At 49.1% G+C, this 22407-nt stretch overlaps 2 protein-coding genes and 1 long non-coding RNA gene across 4 annotated transcripts in view; 1 reads left to right on the top strand and 2 right to left on the bottom strand.

Annotated features, from left to right (window-relative positions):
• Positions 1-2179, top strand: part of ERO1B (endoplasmic reticulum oxidoreductase 1 beta) — a 103254-nt gene extending 101075 nt beyond the window's left edge. Inside the window, exon 17 of the mRNA XM_032242279.1 lies at positions 1832-2179. Within this exon, the coding sequence (XP_032098170.1) occupies positions 1832-1835 (4 nt within the window). The 3' untranslated portion in view covers positions 1836-2179. The remainder of the gene's footprint in view (positions 1-1831) is intronic.
• Positions 1-22407, bottom strand: part of GPR137B (G protein-coupled receptor 137B) — a 74425-nt gene that overhangs the window by 34822 nt on the left and 17196 nt on the right. For both annotated transcript variants that reach the window (XM_032242283.1, XM_032242282.1), the window contains exon 2: positions 6078-6127. In XM_032242283.1, coding sequence (XP_032098174.1) covers positions 6078-6127 — 50 coding nt within the window. The remainder of the gene's footprint in view (positions 1-6077; positions 6128-22407) is intronic.
• The window catches only part of LOC116526037, a 19427-nt gene continuing 15219 nt past the window's right edge, over positions 18200-22407 (bottom strand). Inside the window, exon 3 of the long non-coding RNA XR_004257935.1 lies at positions 18200-18212. This is a non-coding gene — a long non-coding RNA (uncharacterized LOC116526037). The remainder of the gene's footprint in view (positions 18213-22407) is intronic.

Here is a 22407-nt window from a genome sequence, read left to right on the forward strand (position 1 = left end):
CCGGAAGACCACTTTCAGTGTGACCCAGCATCCGGGAAGACCACTTTGCCTGTGGGACCGGAAAGATCAGTGCTGCTGGTCAGCAAATGCAGGGATAAAGGAGTCTTCAAGGCAGCCAACACAACAGCGCCTGACCACCTCCTATTATGAGGACAGAAGCTAGGAGTTGTAAAGCATTATTTAAATTTATCTCCCAGCTGGGCACGGTGGCTCACGCCTGTAATCCCAGCACTTTGGGAGGCTGAGTTGGGTGGACTGCAAGGTCAGGTGTTCAAGACCAGCCTGACCAACAATGCTGAAACCCCATCTCTACTAAAAATACAAAACTTAGCTTGGCATGGTGCCACTGTAGCCTGGCAACACAGCAAGACTCCATCTCAAAAAAAAAAAATTATCTCCCAATGCCATCGATTCTTTCCTTCCTTTCTTCCTTCCTCTTTCCCTCCATCCTTCTTCCTTCCTCTTCCCCTCCCTCCCTTCCTTTCTCTTTCTCTCCTCCTCCCTTTCTTCCTTTCTCTTTCTCTTTTTCTCCCTCCCTCCTTTTTTCTCTTTTTTCTTTTTTTTTTTTGAGACAGGGTCTTGCTCTGTTGCCCAGGCTGGAGAACAGTAGTGCAGTCACACCTCACTGCAGCTTCAGCCTCCTGGGTCCAAGCGAGCCTCTCACCTCGGCATTCTGAGTAGCTGGGAACACTGGCAGGCACCCGCATGCCCAGCTGAATTTTTTTATTTTGTAGAGACAGGATCTTGATCTGTTGCCAGGGCTGGTCTTGAACTCCTGGGCTCAAGTGATGCTCCCACCCCAGCCTCCCAAAGCGCTGGGATTACAAGCATGAGCCACTGCTTTTTCACTTAAAGAAAGGGAAAAGTATGCTAGGCGTGGTGGCACGTACCTGTAATCCCAGCACTTTGGGAGGCTGAGGCAGGAGAGTCACTTAAGTCCAGGAGTTCTAGGCCAGCCTGGGCAACACAGCAAGACCTTATCTCTACAATTTTTTTTTTTTAATTAGCTGGATGTAGTGAAACGCACCTGTATTCCCAGCTACTCGGGAAGCTGAGGCAGGAGGACTGCTTGAGCCCAGGAGATGAAGGCTGCAGCCAGCTGTGACTGCACCACTGCCACTGCACTGCAGCCTGGGTGAGACCTTGTGTCTTAAAAACAACAAAAAAGGCCGGGCGCAGTGACTCACACCTCTAATCCCAGCACTTTGGGAGGCTGAGGAGGGCAGGTCATCTGAGGTCAGGGGTTCAAGAACAGCCTGCCCAACGTGGTGAAACCCCATCTCTAGCAAAAATTAGCCATGCTTAGTGGTGGGCACCTGTAATCCCAGCTACTTAGGAGACTGAGATAGGAGAATCACTTGAACTCGGGAGGCGGAGGTTGCAGTGACCTGAGATTGCACCACTGCACTGCAGCCTGGGCAGCAAGAGCCAAACTCCATCTTAAAAAGGAAAAACAAACAAAAAACCTGGCTTGCTATATTTTTTACTTATTTAAAAACTCACAAAGCTGGAGGGCAAACAGTTGAAAATGTTTAAAATCAAAATCGAAGTGCTCTTGAGCACTCCCAGGCCCAATGTTCACATTTCTTAAACCGAGTAAATTAAAATCCATAGACTGAGAAAGAGAAAGCCTGAATCACACTGGCTTCCACTCGAGCAAAACTCTGAGCTAGCAGATGTGGGAGGGTAGAGGTGACTTTAAGTGAAAAATAAAGTGGTTCTTGGCTGAGTTGAATATAAATTATCTTCAAAACCAGTGAATTGCTACAGGAATGGGTTGGAGCGGAAAGTTTCAACTAGTTCTAGACTGATGGCTCTTGTTTTATTTCAGGTGAGTCATGATTAAATTACGAAAGCCAATCTATTTAGAAGCCAACATACCAAAGCATCTCAAGGAGAGACTGTGGCCTGAAATGTCTCTAGTGGCACCTGGTTTAAGAGAACTGAGGAATTGTATAAATGAGAGTAAAGATGTGCCTATGCAGAAGTAACTCCTAGTATTTCTTTGTATTTGGCAACAAAACTACAAGGACTGGGTTAACAGGCATCTCCCGTTGAAACCTCACCCTCCTGCTTCAAGGGACTCTCCAACTTCGCTGGCTCAAACATCTCACTTTTTTAAATTTTTTTCTTTTCAGGTGTCTTGCATTGGATTTTTTTTTTTTTAATTGAGTTTTTGTTCTTGTTGCCCAGGCTGGTGTGCAATGGTGCAATCTTGGCTCACTGCAACCTTGGCTTCCTAGGTTCAAGTGATTCTCCTGCCTCAGGCTCCTGGGTAGCTGGGACTAAAAGCGCGTGCCACCATGCCTGACTAATTTTTCTATTTTTAGTAGAGACAGTTTCACCCTGTTAGCCGGGATGGTCTCAAACTCCTGATCTCAGGTGATCCACCCACCTCTGCCTCCCAAAGTGCTGGGACTAGAGGCGTGAGCCACCACGCCCAGTCCCAAACGTCTCACTTTTAACACCTGGATCCAACTATACTTCTCCCCATCTTCTCCCTTCATTTCTGCAAATCCCTTTCCAATAAAATGCAGCCACATGTCAGCACAGCCTGTCTTCAAGGTATACGGTGACTCAAGGATCAAGCGACAACTGCCCTACCCACATATCTTCTCCCCTGAAGCCCCCGTCCCTATGCTCAGAGGTTGAAAGCTTTTTTTTTTTTTTTTTTTTTTTTTGAGATGGAGTTTTGCTCTTGTTGCCCAGGCTGGAGTGCAATAGCGCCATCTCGGCTCACTGCAACCTCCGCCTTCCAGGTTCAAGCAGTTCTCCTGCTTCAGCCTCCCAAGTAGCTAGGATTACAGGCATGCACCGCCATACCCAACAAACTGTTTTGAATTTTTAGTAGAAACACGGTTTGTCCATGTTGGTCAGGCTGGTCTCGAACTCCTGACCTCAGGTGATCCACCCGCCTTGGCTTCCTAAAGTGCTGGGATTACAGGCGTGAGCCCAAGCACAGCTGGTTGAAAGCTTTTTAAAGAATTTCCTTCCTGATCAGTGCTTTCATATTCCACCTCTAGAAGACATCTAATTACCCCAACCTCAACTGTTTCCAAGATAAACTCAGTTCTGTGATCCAATCAGACAGAATTTATCCTCCCACCTCCATCTTCACTCATGCTTTGACTTACATTTCTGGTTAGGGGTTGCCGAGCAAAGACTATGGACGCAGAGGAGAGGCTACTATTTTGTTACTGGAGAAGAGAGGGGACTGTCTACTGGTACTTCATACAGGTCGAACATCCCTAACCCAAAAATTCAAAATGCGAAACGCTCCAAAATCTGAAACTGAGTATCAATCAACATGATGCCACAAATGGAGAATTCCACACCTGACTCCACGTGATAGACACAGTCAAAACACAGTTAAAACTGTTTTACGCAGTGTTATTAAAAAGATTGTATAAAACTCCCTTCAGGATATAAGGTGTATCTGAAACATTAATAAAATTCATGTTAGACTCATGTCCCACCCCATCCCCCCATATCTCATTATGTATATACAAATATTTCTTTTTCCTTTTTTTTGAGATGGAGTCGCTGTGTTGCCCAGGCTGGAGTGCAATGGCATGATCTCCACTCACTGCAACCTCCACCTGCCGGGTTCAAGCGATTCTCCCATCTCAGCCTCCTGAGTACCTGGGACTACAAATGCCCACCACCACCCCAGCTAATTTTTGTATTTTTAGTAGAAACGGGGTTTCACCATGTTAGCCAGACTGGTCTCAAACTTCTGATCTCAAATGATCCACCCGCTTTGGCCTCCCAAAGTGCTGGGACTACAGGCATGAGCCACCATGCCTGGCCTTTATATGCAAATATTTCAAAATCCAAAAATCTCTGAAATCTGAAACACTTTTGGTCCCAAGCATTTCAGATCAGGGACACTCAACCTATCCTTTAAATCGCTCTCCTTGGAACCAACATCATTTCATAGCGGACGCTGAAGTTCCACCTGAGTTGGTAGAGATGTGAACTGAGCTATGCAGAAAGTAGTGACGGGAGACAGCGAGATCAGGCGGAAAACAAAACAAAGCCGGGGTCGGTCAGTCTTGTAAGGGTACAAGCCGGGGCCCAGGAACCTTCACAGAACCTTCTGAACTTCAGAGAAACTTTCTGAACTGGTTTCCTTGGACATAAACTCAGGATTAAACTATTACACCTTTAGAATTTTAAGTAAAAAGTATTTACATATTTTTAGATGATATATATTTCAATAAAATATGTATATGATTTAACATATTTTAAAAAGCGAAAAAATAGGCCAGGAGTGATGGCTCATGCCTGTAATCCCAGCACTTTGTGGAAGCAGGTGGATCATGCAGTCAAGAGCTGAGACCATCCTGGCCAACATGGTGAAATGCCATCTCTACTAAAATTACAAAAATTAGCTGGGCATGGTGGTGCATGCCTGTAGTCCCAGCTATTCACGAGGCTGAGGCAGGAGAATTGCTTGAATCCGGGAGGCTGAGGTTGCAGTGAGCCGAGATCGCGCCATTGCACTCCAGCCTGGCAACAGAGTGAGTCTGTTTCGAAAAAAAAAGTGACAAAATAGTTTTTCATTTTGAGCCCAGGAGGCGATGGCCAGAGTCACCTTTTCAGAAATGTTTGCTGGTGGTGGTGAAATTCTCCTGGGCAGACATTCCAGAACCCCTGGACTCACGCTGCACCCCCTCGCCTCTTCCAGAAGCCTGTTCTCCTCCCCTAACCCCAGTCAAACCTGACCTTTTTTTTTGAGACAAACTCTCACTCTGCTGCCCAGGCTGGAGCACAATGGTGCAGTCTTGGCTCACTGCAACTTCTGCCTCCTGGGCTCAAGTTATCTTCCCACCTCAACCTCCCAAGTAGCGGAAACAGCAGAGGTGTGCTACCTCGCCTGGCTAATTTTTGAATTTTTAGTAGAGACAGGGTTTCACTATATCAGCCAAGCTGGTATCAAACTCCTGACCTCTAGTGATCCACACACCTCGGCCTCCCAAAGTGCTAGGGTTACAGGCGTGAGCCACTGTGCCTGGCCAAACTTGAGTATCCTTTAAGCCACTGGCTCTTGGCCTTACAGATGTCAGAGGCCTCTCTGAAAATCTGGGAAGAGCTATGAACCCCTCCATAGGAAAATGCAGATCTACCTCCTCACGTAAGTGAAAAGGTTCCCTTCCAGATTACACCCAGCACAAGCCTCTCTTCTTCCAGAAAATGTCCATGCCTCCCCGGGTCCATGCTTTCGGCATGTTGCATATTCTGCTTTGCCTGATTCTCCAAGCCTTTGTGTTGTTTAAGCCACCTTCAAATAGAGTGTACACTCTTAACTATAATATCATCTTCTTCCTGGTGCCTAAATGAGTACTGAATGGTCAGAACGGGATTTCTGTATGGGAATGGATACCCTGCACGCAGCTGTGTAGCCACTTGGAGTTCAATGGGCCCTGGGTTCTGGAAAACAAATAAATAGCTGGAGCCTACCCGCAGTTAGCAACTAAGACAAGCAGGGTCAAGCCACCAGGTGGCGGGCTGCAGGGGTGATGCAGGTCCATAGCTGCACCTGCACCCATGCCTGCACCTGCACACGCACCCGCATCTGCACCCACATCCGCACCTGCACCCACACCCACATCCGCACCCGCACCCACATCTGCACCTGCACCCGCACCCGCACCCACATCTGCAGTGAGAGCATGGGAAGTGCAGGATGGGGAAGGGGAAGCACCTGGCCAAGCACCAGCATCTTCAAGGAACCCCATTTCCTTCTGCTGAGGCTCTTATTTCCCAAGTGCCTTAGAAAGGTTTAGAGACACCTATTTTATTCCCCTCTATTTCCTCCTGTTAGGAAAGGCACCAGGCTTTTGTTTCTGAATTGGGTAAGTATGATGCAAGCCCCTATGATTCATGAGGTCATGATTCGATGACCCGACCCTCACCAGCAATGCACACGATGCTTGTGGGCAAACAGCCAGCAGGCAGGACTGTTTCCAGCGGCTCACAGAGGAGCAATGTGTGCAAACCCCAATGGAGAGATGAGATTCCTGTGTCGGCACTTTCCCCTTCTACCACAGAGGCAGATGCCCCATGGTACTTACCGGTATTTGAGTAATTCTGGAGAATATTTTGACTTGGCTTTGAAAATCACCTGTAACAACAGAAAAACATGGTAAGTTGGGGTCCGATATGTTGACAGAACTAGACTGATACCATCACTTGGAATTCCTCTGCCCCTTCATACCCTGGCGCTGGGGTATATTTTTTGTAATTGAAACATTTGCATTTATGTCAAACATTTCTTATGCTGCACATACAATTTTTTTTTGAGACAAAGTTTTGCTCTTGTCTAGCTTGAAGTGCAATAGCTCAATCTCGGCTCACTGCAACCTCCCTTCCGGGTTCAAGTGATTCTCCTGCCTCAGCCTCCCGAGTAGCTGGGACTATAGGCATGCACCACCATGCCCAGCTAATTTTGTATTTTTTTTTTTTTTAGTACAGACAGGGTTTCTCCATGTTGGTCAGGCTGGTCTCGAACTCCCAATCTCAGGTGATCCACCCACATCATCCTCCCAAAGTGCTAGGATTACAGGCATGAGCCATGGCACCCGGCCTACAGTTTTAATAGTAAAGGAATTTGAACATGGTTAAAAAAGAAAACAAAAGCAAATGTATTACTAGTGTACCATGGCCAGTACTTTTCTTATTTTAGGATTCTTTTTTTGAGATGGAGTCTCATTCTTGTCACCCAAGCTGGAGTGCAATGGCGCCATCTCAGCTCACTGCAACTTCTGCCTCCCCAGTTTGATTCTCCTGTCTCAGCCTCCCGAGTAGCTGGGATTACAGATGCCATCACACCCAGCTAATTTTTGTATTTTTAGCAGAGATGTTTCACCATGTTGGCCAGGCTGGTCTCAAACTCCTGACCTCAGGTGATCCGCCCACCTCAGCCTCCCAAAGTGCTGGGGTTACAGGCGTGAGCCACACACCGGACCTTAAGATTTTTATTTAAGATGGACAGTTCATTCTCTTTATTAGAATTAATAAGTGCCTGCCTACCCAGGCCTCAAACTTTGCAGTACATTTAAAATAACAAAACATCTTTGGACTATAGAAGTCTCAAACTGGATTGTTTTCCAAAAGAGAAATATTGCACACTGGCATTTCTCAAGCTCTTTTCTAAGTCTTTATGATTGCTGAAGTGCCCACACACACTGGGTGGCCGAGAGCCCTGCGGAGCCTTCCGAGAAGGTGAAGAGGCAGCAGAAGCAGGTGTCCACTGAAGCTTCCACCGCCCAGACAGGGCTGCTGCTACTGCTACAGCACGTGCTGGAGAGTCAGGCAGGGGCCCAGGCTCATGGGGATCTCAGTGGGGGGTCTCCGGGGGTTGGGTGTAGCCTGCGGAGCAGTTACACATGAGCACATGGATCCCTGCTGTTTAGCAGGGCTGCAGTACGGTATTGGGGGAAGAAGGAAAGAAAGGGTGTGGAAGAGTGAAGGAGAGAGGCCAGCTTTTCAGAAACAATCTGTCGAGCATCTGAAGACCCCCGTTCCTGCAAGTTTGGACTCTGACCATCATCTCTCCATTCTCTGGCCGCCCCACCCAGCCCCTGGCAACCACCACTCTACTCTCTGTTTCTATGAGTTCTAACTTGTTTAGATTCCACATGTAAGTGGGATCTATTTGTCTTTCTGTGCCTGGCTTATTGCACTTAGCGTAGCGTCCTCCAGCCATGTTGAGTAAGTCCCGGGGAGCTCTCCTGTAGTCAGGTACAGCATGACTACAGTCAGTAACAATGTATGCTATACTTGAAATCTGCTAAGAGAGATCTTAGGTGTTCTCACCACAAAACAAGAGTGAGCAGCACTGTGAGGTGATGGATATGTTAACTAGCTTGATTGTGGGAATCCCTTACGTGTATCAAAACATCATGGTGCAGACTTTGTATATATTCCATCTTTGTCAATTAAACCTCAACAAAGCTGGGAGGGGGGTAGGGGAAGAAGACTCTCATTCCCCACTTCGAAGTAAACCACTCTTTATGGAGTTCCTACACCTACCCTTGGCCTCAGGGCCTCTGTTCCCGCAGCCCCCTGAAGCCCCTCTGTGCTTAACTGCATCCACACCTGGTCCTCCTCTCCCTCATGAATCCCCTGGTCAAATCTGCTCTCTGCTGCTTCTCAGGGAGGAGGCTGAAGTGGGAGGACTGCTTGAGCCCAGGAGTTTGAGACCACCCTCGCCAACATAGTGTGAGGGCTCATCTCTTAAAAAAACCCAAACGATAATGATCTCATGACGGCCAGGCACAATGGCTCACACCTGACCTCAAGTGATCCTCCCACCTTGGTCTCCTGAAGTGCTGGGATTACAGGTGTGAGCCACTGCACCCAGCCATTCCTAAAGATTTTTAAGTAAGCACCACTTCCCCCTTTATAACCTCCCCAGAGCATCACAGGTGAGTCTTCCAACCTTCTACAGGAATTATTTGGTTCTGCTGTGAGTTTTCCCTTTGTCATAAATCCTTTTTGGAAGTAGGAAGGAGGCAGGGGTTTGTACCATAAATACATCAAAGTATTTTCCTCTGGTAACAGAACAACAGACGGCTCAGTACAGCGACCTTCCTTTAAAGGAGTCCTGGTTCAGCTTTATCTGACAACCCACCACGGGATTTTAGGCAAGGCACATCACCTTTGGTATTTCTCTGATACCCATTAAAAAAAAAGCTACCAAACAACCTCTCTTAGAAACGAGAAATAGATTAATACATGACTCCAAAGATCCATTACAAAATATGCTACTGATTTCATGAAACGGGGAACGATGCCTTTCCGTGAAATAGTCCTAAAGAATCTTGCTTTTTAATAACTGAGACTTCTTCACAAATACCAAAGTGAAGAGAAGAAACTACAGAATTTTTTTAAAAAGTGTTAGACCTGTTCAAGGAAATAAGCAAAATCTGTTTTGATATTTTGCCCACATAGTGGGGTTTGCTGAGCAGTAGGTAACCCAGTTAACGTGCCTGGATTACTCTTACCCAACACGCAGCACGGCTGTATTGCAGCACTCCTGGCCACCATATATAAACACTCATATGCTTTGCCCCAAAAATTCCACTTGCAAGAATTTATTTGGAAGCAGGCCTTCTCAAGGTGTTCCAGCAGAACTAGAAATTAGTAAGAAATATTTGAAAATAAATAGCATGTGATCAAACAAATTTACAAGCTGCTACGAAAATGTTTTTCCCCCTGCAGGAATTCTCAGAGCCTTTCAAAGGCAAATATATTGTCAGTCTTCAAGAGAAACACACGGCATACAGCGGTTTCCAAATTTATTTGCCCAATTTCAGTCTTCTTAATGAGCATTCCCAGACTAGAGTTTGGGAAGCACTGCCCTGTGGAACAGAAGGTTCACCGCAGCTTCAATAAGAGTAATAGTAGTCCTGGCGCAGTGGCTCATGCCCATAATCCCAGCACTTTGGGAGGCTGAGGCAGGTGGATCACCTGAAGTCAGGAGTTCAAGACCACCCTGGCCAACATGGTGAAACCCTGTCTCAAATAAAAATACAAAAATTAGCTGGGCATGGTGGTGGGTGCCTATAATCCCAGCTACTCAGGAGGCTGAAGCAGGAAAATCGCTTGAACCTGGGAGGCAGAGGTTGCAGTGAGCCGAGATTGCACCATTGCACTACAGCCTGGGGGACAAGAGCAAGACTTTGTCTCAAAATAAATAAGAGGAATAATAACAATAACAACAACAAAGGAGAAGCAACAGCAACTTTCAGATGCTCCCAGCCTTTGCCCCGAGAACATGAACACAGATCAAGAAATGCACTGCCTACAAGAAGACCCTGGAGTTCACCACTCTATCCTTGAAAGGGAAGGATGACTTCTGCCAGCCAAGCTGTGGATAACTCACAAGCCCTCATTCCATTCATCATTAGGTCCACATCCCTGCCTGGAGCGGAAAAGTCATCAGCATATCAAGGTACAATCTGACATTAAATCAGTCATTTTGATCCTCCCAAGCTCAAAGTCAGGTGCTAACAACATCAAAATAAAAGCCTTGACCATGGTTTTGAAAAGCTCTACTTTTTATAATTTGTGGCGATGTATCTTGAATTCACCCTGAGTGCGGTGGCTCACGCCTGTAATCCCAGAACTTTGGGAGGCTGAGGCAGGCGGATCACCTGAGGTCAAGAGCTCAAGACTAGCTTGGCCGACTCCGCCCCACCCTGCCCCCAGTAAAAATATAAAATTACCTGGGTGTGGTGGCAGGTGCCTGTAATCCTAGCTACTCAGGAGGCTGAGGCAGAACTGCCTGACCCCAGGAGGTGGAGGTTGCAGTGAGCCGAGATCACGCCATTGCACTCCAGCCTGAGCAACAAGAGCGAAACTCCATCTCAAAATATATCTCCATCTATCTATATACATACATATATGTATATAGAATTCATCTGGGCACTATTCAAGCTGTGCTTAGAAAATCTTCCTTAGTCCTTCAAGTTAATAATTAAACTTAAGTTCCTTAAAGCTGTGTTTGAATTCCTGGCAAGTGAAACTGAAATAATATATATATGCACTTATATTATCTATATAACTTATGATATAGATAACATCAGCACACACATATATAATTTCAGTACAACTTTTGCCCTCATTAAAGGGCATAAATGTCTGAACCAAGTTTCCAAAAAAAATAAATCTAAACTCTCCCACCCACTCTTTTCTGTGTTCCGAGAGACTGCTAAAGACTGATGGGTGCCCAGAATTGGAGCTAATCCTCCTGGCTCACCCCAGCTCTCTGGCTGGCCGGGCTCTCATATCCGGTTGCCCATCTCTGCCAGTCTGCACGGGCTCCCACCGACCTCGGCAGGAATTCAGCTAGGAGGGGAGGTGGGGAATTCAGCTCCAATGGGGAAGCAGACATGAACCCCCCTGTCACACTGTATGGTGCTTTAACAGCATGGGCACCCTCTGCTCAGTGACCTCAGATGTACAAAAATGAAAAAGAGGGAGATATGACCCCTGTGAGAGGCTAAGGAACAGATGAGGCCAGATGAAAATTCACATCATCCTGGCTTTCCGACTGGTGGTGTTCAGGTCAACGATACTGAGCACTAAGTCTGCACCGGACACTGGGTTGGACCAAGAATTGTGGAAAGAAAGAGAAGCTGGGCCTGTCTGCAGAAACACACAGGCAGACATGTCAGTAATAAGCACCCGTGGTGTGGGAGGTGTGGGAGGCATGGGGAGTTGTGGGAGGCGTGAGGAGGTATGAGTGGGAGGTGTGAGAGGTGTGGGAATGCTTGGGGAGGTGTGGGAGGCGTGAGGAGGTGTTGGGAATTACAGAAGGCGTGGGGAGGTGTGGGAGGTGTGGGGAGGCCTAAACAGTGCAGAGGCGTGGGAGGTGTGAGGAGATGTGTTAGTCCATTTTCATGCTACTGATAAAGACATATCTGAGACTTGGAAGAAAAAGAGGTTTAACTAGATTTACAGTTCCACATGGCTGAGGAGGCCTCAGAATCATGGCGGGAAGCAAAAGGCACTTCTTACATGGCAGCAGCAAGAGAAAAAAAATGAGGAAGAAGCAAAAGTAGAAACCCCTGATGAACCCATCAGATCTTGTGAGACTTATTCACTATCAGGAGAACAGCACAGGAAACCCCGGCCTCCATGATTCTATTACTTCCCCTGGGTCCCTCCCACAACACATGGGAACTCCAGGAGAAATGATTAAAATTGAGATTTGGGTGGGGACACAGCCAAAGCATATCATTCCAACCCTGGCCCCTCCAAATCTCGTGTCCTCACATTTCAAAACCAATCATGCCTTCCCAACAGTACCCCAAAGTCTTAATTCATTTCTGCATTAACCCAAAAGTCCACAGTCCAAAGTCTCGCCTGAGAGAAGGCAAGTCCTTTCTGCCTAAGAGCCTGTAAAATCAGAAGCAAGCTACTTACTTCCTAGATACAATGGGGGTACAGGCATTGGGTAAATACATCCATTCCAAATGGGAGAAATCAGCCAAAACAAAGGGGTTACAGGGCTCACGCAAGTCTGTCTGAAACCCAGCAGGGCAGTCAAATTTTAAAGCTCTAAAATGATCTCCTTTGACTCCATGTCTCACATCCAGGTCATGGTGATACAAGAGGTGAGCTCCCATGGTCTTGGACAGCTCCACCCCTGTGGCTTTCCAGGGTACAGCCTCCCTCCTGGCCACTTTCACAGGCTGGCATTGAGTGTCTGTGGCTTTTCCAGGTGCACAGTGCAAGCTGTTGGTGGATCTACCATTCTGGGGTCTGGAGGACAGTGGCCCTCTTCTCACAGCTCCACTAGGCAGTGTCCCAGTAGGGACTCTGTGTGGGGTCTCTGACCCCACATCTCCCTTTCACACTGCCCTAGCAGAGGTTCTCCATGAGGGCCCCACCCCAACAGCAAACTTCTGCCTGGGCATCCAGGTGTTTCCATACATCTTCTGAGATCTAGGTGGAGGTTCCCAAACCACAGTTCTTGACTTCTGTGTACCTGCAGACTCAACACCACATGGAAGCTGCCAAGGCTTAGGGCTTCCACCCTCTGGAGCCACAGCCGGAGCTCTACATTGGCCCCTTTCAGCCATGGCTGGAGTAGCTGGGACACAGGGCACCAAGTCCCTAGGGTGCACACAGCATAGGGACCCTGGGTCCAGCCCACCAAACCCCTTTTTCCTCCTGGACCTCAGGGCCTATGATGTGAGAGGCTGCCATTTCTGACATGGCGTGGGGACATTTTCCCCATGTTCTTGGAGATTAACATTAGGCTCTTTGCTACTTACGCACGTTTCTGTAGCTGGGTTGAATTTCTTCTCAGAAAATGGGTTTTTTCTTTCTATTACATACTCAGGCTGCAAATTATCTGAATTTTTATGTGCTGTTTTTCCTTTTAAAATGGAATGCCTTTAAGAGTACCCAAGTCACCTCTTGAATGCTTTGCTGCTTAGAAATTTCTTCTACCAGATACCCTAAATCCTCTCTCCGAAGTTGAGAGTTCCACAGATCTCTAGGGCTGGGGCAAAATGCCACCAATCTCTTTGCTAAAACATAACGACAGTCACCTTTGCTGACTGTTAGCTTTAACAGTACCCAACAAGTTCCTTATCTTCATCTGAGACCATCTCAGCCTGGATTTTACGTCCATATCACTATCAGGATTTTGGGCAAAGCCATTCAACAAGTCTCAAGGAAGTTCCAAACTTTCCCACACTTACTTGTCTTCTTCTGAGACCTTCAACGGTTGCAATCTCTGTCTGTTACCCAGTTCCAAAGTCAGTTGCACATGTTTGGCTATCTTTACAGCAATACCTACTCCTGGTACCAATTTACTGTACTAGTACATTTTCACACTGCTGATAAAAACATACCCAAGACTGGGAAGAAAAAGAGGTTTAATTGGATTTACAGTTCCACAGGGCTGGAAGGGGGCCTCAGAATCATGGTGGGAGGGGAAAGGCACTTCTCACATGGTGGTGGCCAGAGGAAAAAAATGAGGAGGAAGCAAAGGTGGAAACCCCTGATAAAGCCATCAGATCTTATGAGACTTATTCGCCATCACAAGAATAGCATGGGAAAGACCAGCCCCCATGATTCAATTACCTACTCCTGGGTCCCTCCCACAACATGTGGAAATTCTGGGAGATACAATTCAAGTTGAGATTTGGACGGGGACACAGCCACACCATAACAGGAGGTATGAAACGTGTGTAAAGGTGTGGCAGAAATGAGGAGGTGTGAGTGGGAGGTGGGAGGTGTGAAAAGTATGTGGAGCTATGTGAGATGAGAGAAGGTGTGAAGTGTGGAGATGTGAGGAGGTGTGAGGTGTGACAAGTATGTGGAGCTGTGTGAGGTGTGAGGAGGTGTGAAGTGTGGAGGTGTGAGGAGGTGTGAGCAGGTGTGAAAAGTGTGTGGAGCTGTGGGAGATGTGAGAAGGTGTGAAGTGTGGAGGTGTGAGGAGGTATGAGCAGGTGTGAAAAGTGTGTGGAGCTGTGGGAGGTGTGAGGAGGTGTGAAGTGTGGAGGTATGAGGTGTGAGCAGGTGTGAAAAGTGTGTGGAGCTGTGGGAGGTGTGAGGAGGTGTGAAGTGTGGAGGTGTGCGGAGGTATGAGTAGGTGTGAAAAGTGTGTGGAGCTGTGGGATGTGGGAGGTGAAGTGTGGAGGTGTGAGGAGGTGTGAAAAGTGCATGGAGGTGTGGGAAACATGAGGCAGTGTACACCAGCATGAAGACTGACGAGTGGTGAGGGGGTTAGGAGAAAAGGTGCCGCAGGAGCCTGGAGCTGGGGAAGGTAGCAGAAGGCCAGGCTGGGGCATGGACCAGCCAAGAAGAGGCTGCCATCTGGGGTAAGGATGCAGAGGGCTTCAGGGGAGCATCAGCACAGCTGGAATCCAGACCTGTGCTGTGAGAGGTGTTTCTGGGGTGAGGACCAGAGCGAAGGCTGCACCGTAGATTGACAGAGAAGGTGAAAATGAGGGCAAATCAGAGGCCCAACGCAGATTCACGATGCCTGGGCCTGGAGAGCATTGCGGAGAAATGGAGGGTGACCACTAAGAGACACGTGGTTCCTACTAGGGTGGTCTAAAGTCAACCGTGGGAACTGTGCAACTCTGAATACGGTAAGCTTCCAGACCAGGGCAGCACAGAAAATGTGAATTACATCTCAATAAAGCTGTTACTAAAAAAAAAAGAAAAAGAGAAAGAAAGGAAGGAAGGAGGGAGGGAGGGAAGGCAGAGACTGCAGTGAGCCGATATCACGCCACTGCATTCCAGACTGGCAACAGAACAGTGCAAGACTCCACCTCGAAACACCATGATGTACCGAAAAAAACTAAGAGTAGGGAGGAGGTCAAGGAGCAGTCCCCTCCGTAGTCAAGGCCTCAAAGATTACAGGGGAGAGCGGCCCAGGGCAGGGGACAGTCAGGGTGTCCAATGTGGCTGAGAGGCTGGACAGTTCACTTGGGGCTGCCACAGGGCCTGGCCAAGGGTGGGCTTGACTGACAGTGAGGCTGGAGAGGAACGGGCAGGCCCTGGACGGCAGCAGGAGGAAGTGGGAGCGGTGAGTCAATTCAAGAGCATAAACTACCCTCCAAAGGCACGTTTGTGAAATGCAAGAGAGAGGTTATTCAGGGGAGCCCAGACCTTGTTTTTTTTTTTTTTTTGAAATGGAATTTTGCTCTGTTGCCCAGGCAGGAGTACAATGGTGTAATCTCAGCTCACCACAACTTCTGCCTCCTGGGTTCAAGTGATTCTCCTGCCTCAGCCTCCTGAGTAGCTGGGATTACAGGCATGTGCCATCATGTCTGGCTAATTTTGTATTTTTAGTGCAGACAGGGTTTTGCCATGTTGGTCAGGCTGGTCTCAAACTCCCAACCTCAGGTGATCTGCCTGCCTTGGCCTCAAATTGCTGGGATTACAGGCAAGAGCCACTGCGCCTGGCCCAGACCTTGTTTTAAGATCGGGAGACCTGAGCATGTTTGTGGGCAGACACCAGGAGCCTGGGTCCCTAGAAGGGCAGACAGGGACAGGCATGAGGCAGTGAAGGAGGGAGGGCCGAGAAACCAGGGGAGCAGGGAGGGGTCTGAGGGAGTGTGGCAGGGACAGCCATGGAGGTGCCATCTGCCTTGAGACAGGGACCCCAGGGAGATGAGGTCAGGCTGGAGAGTCCCAGCTGCTTCTTGGGGAACCCGATCAGGAACTGAACAGTTGGTAAATGACAGTCCCATGTCTTTTCCCTCCCCTTCCTTGGGCTCCCCACAGCCTCTGAAAACACCAGGGTTTTTCAGGGCTTCCCCCACTGTGGCAAAAAGGATGGAGGACAGAGGAGGGGTGCAGAATCAGGCCTGGAGGAGAAAGAAGAAATTGCAGCAACTTTCATTAGAAATTTATTTCACCAGTTTGTCACCTGGTGAAATAAAGCATTTCTCCCTAATGTCAAACTCCTTTCAGTTTCAGCGTCATTTCTTCTGCTTTTGAAAGTCCCACTTAGAACCTCAGCAGAACCTAGGATGGATCTGGGGATGGCGCTGTGGGTAATACTGGTTTTTGACTGTTGAAGGCTGGGCCGCAGCTGGAAGATGCCCCCAGCTGGCCACTGTGAGGCACCAGGGAATGCTCGAGAACCCTCAGGGGTCTCCCGCACTGCCCACTCCCACAATGGGCCAAGGCCTCCTCATCCCCCACCTGTGGGCACCTCGTGCCCCCACGGTAACCCAGGCCTTCACCCTATCCTTTCAGACGACACAGGAGAGCCCAGGGCTCTGCTTGTGACGTACTTGTGTCGACAGACACAGAAAGGCCTTTGAGCAGCTGCTGGACTCTGCCCCCTGCCCTCATAAATCGGTCTGTTCACGCGTCACTGATTTGTTCCCACCCTTTGAACTCCTGCTTGCCTGTTTTTTCAACTACTAACTCAAGTTGACATTTGCTGTCTTAAAATTTTTTTTTTTTTTTTTTGAGACGGTGTCTCACTCTGTCACCCAGGCTGGAGTGCAGTGGCGCAATCTCAGCTCCCTGCAACCCCCATCCCCCAGGTTCAAGTGATTTTCCTGCCTCAGCTTCCTGTGTAGCTGGGACTACAGGCACCTGCCGCTACACCTGGCAAATTTTTGTATTTTTAGTAGAGACGGGGTTTCGATATCTTGGCCAGGCTGGTCTTGAGCCCCTGACCTCATGATCCACCCACCTCAGTCTCCCAAAGTGCTGGGATTACGGGCGTGAGCTATCAAGCCCAGTCTTTATTTTTTCTTAAAGAGACAGGGTCTTGCTCTGTTGCCCAGGCTGGAGTGCAGTGGTTCGATCATAGCTCACTGCAGCCTCCATCCTCCCGGGTTCAAGAGATCCTCCTGCCCTAACCTCCTGAGTAGCTGAGACAATGTACAGGTGCAGGCCATATGCCTGGCTAATTTATTTTATTTTTTAGAGATACAGTACCTCCTTATGTTGCCCAGGCTGGTCTTGAACACCTGGACTCAAGTGATCCTCCCACCTCAGCCTCCTGAGTGTCTGGGTTACAATCATTTTTACTAATGTCATAGTGGTGCTGCTTCTGGCAAAAATGTCCCCTGCTATTCTTTATGGGTATGACAATGTCTCCTGCGCAGTCAGCAAAACTCAACAGAAGTAACCTCCAACGTCCCTGGAGGCAGTGCCTGTGCAATGAGACAATGAAGCACTATGCTTCTAACCTGCACTTGATTCAGAATCTCTGTGCAGCCATCTTACTTTATATCCTCTCCCCTAAACCATGACCCATGTCCTAGTGTCTCCACTTCTGGACACCTCATAATCCCTCTATCCTTAAAAGGTAGAATCCTAGCGCTTTGGGAGGCTGAGGCAGGCAAATCACTTGAAGTCGGGAGTTCAAGACCAGCCTGACCAACATGGAGAAACCCTGTCTCTACTAAAAATACAAAATTAGCCGGGCCTGGTGGTGCATGCCTGTGATCCCAGCTACTCAGGAGGCTGAGGCAGGAGAATCACTTGAACCCAGGAGGCAGAGGTTGCGGTGAGCCGAGATCACGCCACTGCACTCCAGCCTGGGCAACAAGAGCAAAACTCCATCTCAAAAAAAAAAAAAAAGGTGTGCATCCTGATCCTAACTGCCTATGGGCTGAGACCCCTGAGGAGACCCTCGCAATAGCTGAGGGGGTCTGAAACCCTGAGTGCACCAAGCACAGACTCTAGACTAAAGAAACTAGTCTCTGTCACATGCACAGTTTAAAACCTATGTATGCAAATTCATCTGAAAATGTTACAAATGCATGGCAGGTTGAAACTTTTTATTATAAAATAGTTTCTGTATATACAAAGAAATAACAGCAAATCCTCCATCCTTAACACTTTGCCACAGTTATTCCAGCTATGTTTTGTTTTCTGTTTTTGAGACTAAGTTTCACTCTTGTCGGGAGTGCAGTGGCACCATCCCAGCTCGCTGCAACCTCCGCCTCCCAAGTTCAAGCAATTCACGTGCCTTAGCTTCCCGAGTACCTGGGATTACAGGCGCCTGCCACCATACCCAGCTAATTTTTGTGTTTTTAGTAGAGATAGGGTTTCACCATGTTGGTCAGGCTAGTCTCAAACTCCTGACCTCAGGTGATCCGCCCACCTTCACCTCCCAAAGTGCTGGGATTACAGGCATGAGCCACCGTGTCTGGCCCCAGCTGTGGTTTAATAAAAATGACAGAGCTGAAGCTCCCAGCCGACCCCTCCTGGTGCCATTCGCTCCCAGGGAAGTAATCACTGAATCTGGTGTTTTTATGCCCAAGCACGCTTCTGCTTTCACTGGGTATGCCTGGATTCATGAATGATACAGAGTACTGTCCTGCGTGGTTTTGCACTTTATCTGAACGCATTAATGCCTTTCACAGCCTTCTGCAGCTTGTTTATTTCCTCACGGTTGCATGTTTGGAATGAATCTATGTTGATACACACAGTTCTAGTTCACGCATCTTCACCAAGGCACAGCACAGCTGACCCTTGAGCTCCGCCTTTGAACTGCATGGGTCCACCTATACATGGATTTTTTTCAACTGAATGGGAATCAAAACTACAATGTTCTCAGGATGTAAAACCTGAGCATAAGGAGGACCAACTCTTTGAACATGCAGGTTCTACAGGGATATGAGTATGCAGGGATCTGGGCATATTTGGGAGTCCTGGAACCAGTCACCCACGTATACTGAGAGACAACACTACTCCTATATAACAGGCCACAGCTATGTAGCCCTCTCTGACAGAGGGACACAGAAGGATAGTTAAGATTGTGGAATCTGGAGCTGGCTTACCTGGGCTTGAATCCTGGCTCCACCAATTGTCAGCTGTGCGGCCTTGGAAAAGTCACCTGACCTCTCTGTGCCTCAAGTACCTCATCTGTAAAATGAGACTAATAACACCATCCACCAGGTTTCTGCAAGCATTTGGTGAGTTAATAGACATGTAGAGCCCTTAGACAAATGCCTGCCACCTAAAAAGTGCCACGTGATTGGCTGCAACCCCTGCTGTGGGTATTATTAGTTCTTATATATGTTCCCAAACCATAATTCTAAATGCACAACTACTAAACTGTGACCACAGATGCTTCCTTCACCATAAAAGGAACTTTCATATTCGAAAAGGTTAAGAACCCTGACGCATTTGATACTTGCTCTCCTGGTCCCTCTGCGCTGCCCACTTCCTGATATATTGGGGAAATTATGCAAACCCCAGGCCCTGCCCAGGCAGCAGTCATCAGTCAGCTGCTTCCATCTGTTTTCACATGCTGAGCATCCTCACTCAGCAGAGCAGGGTGACAGGACAGTCAGGGTCCCTGAAATCCTGACGCAGGAGTTCTCCTTTCTGCAGGGTTCCCCGAAGATGCACAAGGCGGCTCTGTGGGTCGGGCGGCGGGGGGAGGGGTGGGGGTTGGATCTGGATTTGAAGCTGAGTCTCCAAGACAGTGCAGACAAGGGCAGGGCCTCTATGGCTGCATTGGGATGTTCTTTTCTTCCAAATGTCAGCTGTGGGCTGGGACTGAGGACCTGGAGAGCCACTACCACAGCCACACTCACAGTTAGTCCTGTGTCTGTGGCGGTGAAGGTAACTGGCCATAAAAGGCTAACAAGCACGCTGTCCATGCCATAGAGTTCTGGGGGCTGGTGGCCTGAAGCCAAGGTGTGTCCGGTCCATGTCCCAAGTTGGCCAGGTGTAAGAGGGGTCACTGGATTCCAGAGTCAGGTGTTCACTGCATCACCTCCCACCTTTGACCTTGGCAAGCATGTGACCCAAGAAGCTGGTCCTGCCTGCTTCTGGCCTGTGCTGGCCCTCAGAACGTGGGCCCCCCACACTTCAAGCAGCTTCTTCCCATGTGATCAGAGGCCAACCTCAGGGAGGGGGGTGTGTGTGTGTGTGCATGTGTGTGCATGTGTATGTGCACACATGTATGTGTGTGCATGTGTGTATGTGTGCCCCACGAGGCAGGAGCTCAGCTTCCCACCCAGAACGTCCCTACTATCAGTCCTCACAAGGCTTTCCTCATTTCATAAATGATAATGGGATAATGGGCTCCACCTTTATAGATAAAGGGAATCCCCACTTGCTGCCCGCCTTCCCAATGGCTCCTCTTCTCCTTCCTGTTCCCACCAGCCCAGCTCTCCCCTCCTGCAACCCCCATCAGCTCACGAGAGCCCCTCTGTCCTCAAAACTGAGCTTGACTCCATCCAACGGCGCCAACACAGGCTGGCTGCCCCAGAAGGCAGAACTCGGGGTGACCCTGAGTCCCCACATTGATAAGTCAGCCCAGCAAGCAGACCGAGGGAAGGCCGGAGTGCTTAGGGAGCACGCCTCTCGTCCAAAGGCTCTCAAAGTCAACCAAAGCCACGCCAAACACCATCCTTTAGTCTCCCTGCTTTTCCAAATTGTCTCTTATCCCCTGAGCACCAGGATTCAGGGGCAAGACCAGTCAACCCCCAGGAACCTACTTTGCCGTTTCCTGGTTAGCTCCGTTGACCTTTCTGGGCCTCAGTGTCTACCTGCAAGATGAAGGCGTCAGGACAAATATTCATTAAGCTGCCTTCTACTCTGAAAGCTCCATGACATGAAGTTCCTTCCCAGGGGCAGCCTGTGTCCCCCACCTTGGAAGCCCGGCAGGAACAGCTGCAGCCCCGGCCCACTTCAGCCACAGAAGCCGCTGCCCTGCCTGCCTGCCCACTGCCTGGGTGGAGCCCGTCTTGGCATCAGTTCCCCTCTGACCCGCACAGAGATGGAGGCAAACAACTCTGACCTGCCTCCCTGGCAGGATTCTCTCTCTTTGGCCTTGGGGATGACAAGGGCTGTGGCCACACAGGGCCTATCGTCATTGTTACGTTTGTCTTTTTAAGGTGAAGTCTCGCTCTGTCACCAGACTGGAATGCAGTGGCGGGACCTCAGCTCACTGCAACCTCCGCCTCCCAGGTTCAAGCGATTCTCCTGCCTCAGCCTCCCGAGTAGCTGGGACTACAGGCACGCACCACCATGCCCAGCTAATTTTTTGTATTTTTAGTAGAGACGGGGTTTCACCATGTTGACCAGGATGGTCTCGATCTCTTGACCTCGTGATCCACCTGCCTCGGCCTCCCAAAGTGCTGGGATTACAGGTTTGAGCCACCGCGCCCGGCCTGTTTTTATATTTTAGTAGAGATGAGGTTTCACCATGTTGGCCAGGATGGTCTCAATCTCCTCACCTCGTGATCTGCCCACCTTGGGCTCCCGAAGTGCTGTGATTACAGGCGTGCGCCACCGCGCCAGGCTCATTGTTAACGTTTCTTAACTGCTCAGCCACAAATTGCAATTCACAGTTTACCGGCCAGGGCCCTGCCCATAATTGTTCCAAATATACCTAAGCAAGGGGACACATTAGAAGCATGGAGGACGTGTTTCTCCCCGTGGCAAGCGCTGTCCCACTGGGCCCTACAGCCCTGTGAAGGAGGGTCCCGGGCCGTGTGTGGCAGTGTGCGGCGCTGTCCCATTGCACTCTGACGCTTCTTGGCAAGCTATGCAAAAATTACAAAATAAATTCACAGGGAAAATACCCCAGTTTGTTTTTTCCTCCTCACAAAATAACTTTCTGCTTCAGAAGTGGGGAGAATTCTGCAGTTCTAGGCTGTCCTGGGAACCCCTGTGCTCGCTGAACGAGTTTGGGATTAGATGACGCTCCGGTCCTGCACCGAGAGAATGGCCATCCGGCCTCCTCCGGGGGAAGCAACGCGGGTGACAGGGGAGGCTCCTCACTAGGGGTGAGGAAATGGTCTGCTCCTGACGCAGCCCCCGCTCACCAGGGCCTTCGGGAACAGCAACCAGGATGGCAGGGGACAGACCCAGATTCCTCCAAGAATAGGGAAAAAAACTGGGACGAGCTGACCCCAAGCAGAGAGGACTCGGGGAAGACACAATAAATGCTGTCAAAGCCGTGACAGGCCACGTGTCCTGGGATGATGCGTGCTGTGCACGGCCCCAGGGGGCAGCCGTGGGGTTACCCAGTTCCACCCTTCCATCCTCATGTTGGTGTGGACCCCAGGATTTGCTGGGGACAAACCCTGGTGCAGACCAGAAATTCCAGCCTAGTGGCCGGGTGGGGTGGCTCATGCCTGTAATCCCAGCACTTTGGGAGGTGAGGCGGCAGGTCACTAGGTCAAGTGTTCAAGAGCAGCCTGACCAATATGGCGAAACCCCATATCTACTAAAAATACAAAAAAAAAAAAATTAGCTGGGTGTGGTGGTGCGAGGCTATAGGCCCAGCTACTCGGGAGGCTGAGGCAGGATCACTTGAGCCCAGGAGGCGGAGGTTGCAGTGAGCCGAGATTGTGCCACTGCACTCCAGCCTGGGCAACAGAGCAAGACCCTTGTCTGAAAATGAAGGGAATGGGAAGGGGAAGGGGAAGAAGGGGAAGG

Source organism: Sapajus apella, unplaced genomic scaffold, assembly GCF_009761245.1.
Source record: "Sapajus apella isolate SASKATOON/1434 unplaced genomic scaffold, GSC_monkey_1.0 scaffold49, whole genome shotgun sequence".
Lineage (NCBI taxonomy): Eukaryota > Metazoa > Chordata > Mammalia > Primates > Cebidae > Sapajus > Sapajus apella.